Source organism: Toxorhynchites rutilus, chromosome 2 (assembly GCF_029784135.1).
Source record: "Toxorhynchites rutilus septentrionalis strain SRP chromosome 2, ASM2978413v1, whole genome shotgun sequence".
NCBI lineage: Eukaryota > Metazoa > Arthropoda > Insecta > Diptera > Culicidae > Toxorhynchites > Toxorhynchites rutilus.
In genome coordinates, this window is record NC_073745.1 from 305,248,016 (window position 1) to 305,254,112 (window position 6,097).

At 42.6% G+C, this 6,097-nt stretch overlaps 1 protein-coding gene across 3 annotated transcripts in view; it reads left to right on the forward strand.

The window, feature by feature from the left end:
- LOC129771468 (protein hobbit) overlaps positions 1 to 6,097 on the forward strand; it is a 47,062-nt gene that overhangs the window by 277 nt on the left and 40,688 nt on the right. For all 3 annotated transcript variants that reach the window (XM_055775142.1, XM_055775143.1, XM_055775144.1), the window contains exons 2-3: positions 101 to 224; positions 475 to 1,785. In XM_055775142.1, the coding sequence (XP_055631117.1) occupies positions 101 to 224; positions 475 to 1,785 (1,435 nt within the window). The remainder of the gene's footprint in view (positions 1 to 100; positions 225 to 474; positions 1,786 to 6,097) is intronic.

Genomic DNA, 6,097 nt, shown 5'->3' on the forward strand with positions numbered 1-6,097 from the left:
CGTGAACCGAGTCGCATTTATCGTGTTTTTCGCGTTCACATATGTGTTTTTTTTTGTCTGATCAAAAAAATGTTTCCTTTTGATGCGCATCGTTTTGCAGGCTTCTCCCACAATGCATAGGGTACATCTTGAAGCGAAAGTTCAACATCAAAATTCGCTTCGGTCGGATAGGTTTACCGTTCTCGCTGCGGGATGTGAACATCTGTAAAAGCGGATTCTCGGTGGTGAGTATCGTTTATACAGCGATGATGGATTGGAATGTGTACGCAATGTGCGTATCAAACGTTGCGTAATACTAAGAATTCCTAAGTGAGGCGGAAAAGTTCAATACGATTGGAAAGCGGTTCTAAAATTAGAATGAAATATTGATATAGGGTTGGCATTCGACATATATCAATGATGATTTTGTTCTGTGTTTTGGTGGCTGCTTCGTTTCGTTAATGCACTGACAGGATTTCATTTTTCCATTTTCAGCAAATCGAAGAAATTTGCATTCGAAGCAGTTTCTTCAATTCGGAAGTGACGAAATTGCTGTCTATCAATATTCGCGATATACGAATCAACAAGGATATCAATCGTCGTCAGCAGCAGACCCAAAATTCGAACCAACATCAGAATCAACAACCGAATGCTACCAATACCGGCCCAACCAGCTCCGATGCACCTGCGAATGATGCCCATGCGAAAAAGCGCAACAATTTGGATTTTCGTGAGAAAAAAGTCCATCCGATGATCATCAAGTTCGCCCAATTCATGGCGGTTCACATCCACAATGTGTCCGTGGCATTGCTGAGCAACGATCATGATCCGGGCTGGTTGCTGCATGCGACCGCCAAAGAGCTGCATCTGGATGGAAGCCTTGTGCACAACACGAAGACGATGCTCGTGTCCTCGGCGCTTTGTGATGCGCAGGCGAAAATCCTACGACACTGTCAGGTAGCGAAACGGCTGGACAGACCGAGACCGAGCGACTCTCAGCCATGTCTGGGTGAGCTTAGCTTTGGCATAGCGTTGGACAGTGTGCTGGTAGCTCATGGGCCGATTTCGCTGGAGAAGTTACAATTAGCGATGACCAACACGAAAGTGGTTCTCCACGGGGGTCTGTATGAGTTCTTGAAAGATGCGCAAAGTCAGAAGCGCCGACACGAAATGTTCCTACGACAGAATAGCGTTAGTTTGGACAGTGTTCCTGGAGCGCAAGCTGAGCAGGGGCGCAACGACGGCAGCGAGACGTATCTGGGAATAGCTCCCATCATTCCGAAGAATTTCGTCATTAAAATCGAGAACACTACGATATCGGCGGTGCGCGAGAATAGTTCGAATGATTTCTCGGCCACCTTGCAGTTGTTCACTGTTTCCGGCAAGTTCAGCAACCGCAATATCTCGGACGAATTCCTGATGCCCATGTTCTATGCGGGCATCCAGTTTCAACAGCTCGAGATTGATACAATGCAGGAGAAGCTCCTGTTCCTGGAGCTGTTCAGTGTGGATTCCAAGCTCGAGAAGGATCTCATCAATGTGTACTCGAAGTTGAAGTCGTTCCGAATGGTCTACAATCACAAGGAGATCTACGGTTGGATCAGTAAAAATTTCTTTTCGAGCGAACGCTTGGCGAGACAGATGAATCCGAAGAGTTTGAAGCTTTCGACGAGGAGCGGCAAGGATGCTGAAAGCCGTGTGGGTGCCGGTAGTGGAATAGTTGAGGAGTTTCTCAAAAGAGTTGTTATTACCGGGTGTGCGGAACTGTGGAACGTTACATCGGTGTTCAAGTTTGGCTCCCAAGAGGTGAGTAGATGATTTTATCTCGTTATTTTCGTTTATGTGTGTGGTATTCGTGATTTGATCTCTTCTGTCTATTTTTTGAGAAGCATTTGGTGTCCCAATTTGGTACCTCATAGGTACTGAAAACCCCATTCGTGGTCCTTAGTTACTTGTCCAGTAACTCCAATCCCTATTTTTCCGCGGTGCCGACTGGGATACGAGTAACCATCAACCTCGGTGGGATCTTGGCCGTATGCTGACAGGGAAGGGGGCCTATCCGAGCATCTGTTCACCACGGAGGTGTGGATCAAAACAACGTCTGTTCCCCATGCCATGGGCGGCCGATCATTGTGATTTGAACGCTCAGGTCGGCCAAGAGGAGAAGTTCAGACCGGTAATTGGAAGAGTCAGCGCCCTTCCGCGAACCAACGAAAACGGCCTAAGACTTATCGAATATGATCAACCAGATCCGCTTCGATTAGATCCGTCGTTAGCAGTTTTTATCTGTTGTAAGTAAAAAAAAGTTGCCTTAAAATCAAGCCAAACCATTTTTGGCTTGTTATCAGTGTTCAGAAGCGCTACTGACAACAAGATTCTGTGTAATCATCCCGATCCGCCACAAAATCGCGCGCACTCATTCCGAGCCGCTATCGATCAAATCCTGCTCACTCATTCCGAGTCGCTGTCGACAGAATCCTACGCGGTCATCCCGATCTACTATCGACATAATGTTGCGCGGTCATCCCGAACCGCCATCGACAAAATTTCACGCAGTGGTTTTTTTCTTACGGCCATCCCGAGCCTTACTTGTTCTGCGCGGTCATTCCGATCCGTATATAATGTTACTTCCATTTTCACACAGCACGGTCGAACCGATCCGCCCTTTCACCATTATAATTTTTTTCTACGGTCATCCCGAGCCATTCTGGCATTCGACGAGCAACGAAGGGGAAATCGTAAGATGTAAAGTCTCCGTGAACAAAGGAAAAGAAGAAGAACGAAGGGAAATATTTGCCTAGAGTATAAACAATGGATCTCGCTGAGACAAACTTTCATTCTTCGTGAGGAAATCGATTGAACAACATTGTTGCTGGGCGAGCTAGACGGCGAGGGGTCGAATACCTTTCTCAAGGCAATGGGGGTGGAGGAGTAATATGATGGGTAAAGTAAAGTTTTCCAAGGGTTTTTTTTGAAGGTTAAGGACGAACGAAATGAAGAAGTTTAAAATCTCAAGCAAGGAAGGAAGGCAAACTTTCAGTATGGTTCTATATTCAAAGTAATTAATATCGCTTGTTCTTCCTAGATTTCCGTCATCACATGTCTTCGTTCCGGATTGAGCTGTGGAAGCGAACAAATTACTCACTCGCTGATGTGTCTGGCATTGCAATCATTGCATCAAACTGACGCCATTGTATTAAGGTTCTGAGCTACACAATTGTGTGGGGAATCATCAAGCTACGCTATCGTCAGCTCACAGAAAATCAGAAAATAATGTTCTGGAATTTTGTCAGTGATTTGTGATTTTGTCAGTGATTGACTCTCCCCACGAAGGATGCCAGCTAAGCTAATCTAGACTGGCAATATTAACGGAAAGGGCTTCTGTTGAAACAGAGATAAGTGTGTGTATATTTAGTTGATTCAAGCCCTCGATATATGGATATTTGTGTGCGTACGTGTGTGCGTTTGGTGTTGCAAATTATGCAGTCGTAATGATAAATATAAACATGAAGGGGGGATAGCGGGAGGGAAATATTTACGCTAGGGTATTAGTACTGAATCTCTGCTGAGGCAAATATTCAGCCTTTTTCCAAGCAGTTAACATTGTTTGTTTTCTGTCATCAATGCATTGAACTAACGCTATGGAGAAGCAGGCGTTAAGGTAGTGCACCAAAAAATTATTTGGGGAATACCAAGTTATTCAATAAGATCTAGTAAGTTATTAATTTATTTGAGCTCGCGTGCCAGTCACAAAACTGCTTTCAACTAGAATTGCATTTGCACTAATCTTGATCAAAATGAAACAGTGCTACTCTTTTCGAGGTTGTTGAGATTAACAGATAGAGTTTATTTCGTTTATTCAGCCACCAAAAATAAATGTCGTTCTGGAATTTTGTATGTAATTTGGTTTCGCTTGCCAGTAGCAAAACTTTCTCCACTAAAGATCTCCACAAAGCTGCGTTTATCTCGAGCATGTATTCTGCGAGCACAAGAATGAATCATCAAACAATTATCGTCAAATGATTCTACAAAAAAAAAATATTACAGGGCGACCAAGCTGGTAGAATGGGCATTTCAAAATTTTCGTAGCTTTATAAAATAATATCCGCAGTTATAAACAAGCGACAAGAATTAAACCCACAGCGTAGTTCTACGTCAATAATGCAATCGTGTCTTGAACACCACTTCCTATAATTTTTTTTTCTACGGTCGTCCCGAGCCGTACTCGTTATGAAAGATTTATATATTTTTAACTTGCTATACTTTGAAAAAAGTGGAACATATCGGTGTTGATAATTCGTTCGTTTTCCTTTAGAGTGACGCTTATTATTATTATACGACCCGTAATTTTGAGTTTGGATACCCACTCAAGAGAACCACTTACGTCCAAAGATGTCAGGTTTGAAGACGTGTCTTCATGTTGAAAACATTTGATTTTCTGTGAAAACATTTGATTTTGTGAAGACATCTCATTTCCATGAAATTCTAACTATTGGTCGAAAATATCGTCAAAAAGAAAGGAGGGCTTTCGTCTCAGTTTCATTCGCTCGCTTTTTCATCAGTGCCACTTTTGTTCTTAGCAGTGGTGTAGTGTAGGGGGGCGGAGGGGCGGTCCGCCCCGGGTGTCACCCTTAGAGGGGTGACATCCATGGCCATAATAAGTATACTAGCTGACCCGGCAAACTTCGTCCCGCCTAAAATTTGTTTTTTGGTTATCAATACCTTCAAACATTCACGTTTTCACTAAACTAAAATCCATTTCCAGTTTCGAACAAAGATCAATTTCGCTAGCGCAAGCATCAAATGGATTAGCAGCACTTGTCACTATGTAATTGTAGAACACATGGGAATTTAATTTTCCGAATTTTTCCATTTTTCCTTCAGCGTTTTCCGAAAATTTTCAATTGTCATGTTTGGTTGGAATATTTTTGATTGACATATGTGTAATATATTTATGGGACCCCCTCTACATTCCAGATGAGGGAGAGGTGTCATACCATCATAGAAACATTTCTCATACCCAAAAACCGTCAACCGTCACGTTTGTGTTTGTGTGCCTCCTGTCATTTGTGTTTCATTTGTATGGCAGCCCCCTTTAGAGAGGGGGTGAAGTGTTCAACCACCATAGAAACATTTATTGTACCCTGTATTGTTATTTATTGTACCCTAAAACCTCCATATGCTTAATTTGGTTCCATTTACTTGATTAGTTCTCGAGTTATGCAGAAATTTGTGTTTCATTTCTATGAGAATCCCCCCCCCCTTCCCAGAAAGGTGAGAGGATTGTTGAACCACTTTAGAAATGTTTCTTGCCCCCTTAAACCTCCACATGCTAAATTTGGTTCCGTTTGCTTGATTAGTTCTTGAATTATGCAGAAATGTATGCTTCATTTCTATGGCAGTCCCCCTCTCCCCTCAGAGAGAGGGGAGAAGTGTCTATTCAGCGTGGGAACGTTACGTGTCCCCTAAAACATTCACATGACAAATTTGGCTCCATTTGCTTGATTATTTTATGCAGAAATTAGTCTTTCATTTGTATGGCAGCTCCCCCTTAGAGAGAAGGGTGGAGTGTCTAACCTCCCTAAAAATATTTATTGCACCCTAAACCTCCACATGCCAAATTTGGTTTCATTTGCTTGATTAATTCTCTGGTTATGCAGAAATTTGTGTTTCATTTTTATGACAGCCCCGCCTAAGAGAGGGGGAGGAGCATCTAACCACCATAGAATCATTTATTGCACCCTAAAACCACCACATGCAAAATTTGATTCCATTTGCTTGATTAATTCTCGAGTAATGCAGAAATTTGAGTTTCATTTGTATGGCAGCCCCCATTTTGAGAGTGGAGTGGAGATTTTAACAATCATAGAAACATTTATTGAATCCTAAGACTTCCATATGCCTAATTTGGCTTCATTTGCTTGATTAATTCTCGAGTAATGCAGAAATTTGTGTTTCATTTGTATGGCAGACCCCCTTTAGAGAGGGGGGAGGGGTCTCAAACAATCACGAAAACCTTCCCCGGCCCCAAAAACCCCTACATACCAATTTTCATGTTGATCGGTTCAGTAGTTTCCGAGTCCAAAAGAATCAGACAGACAGAAATCCATTTTTATAT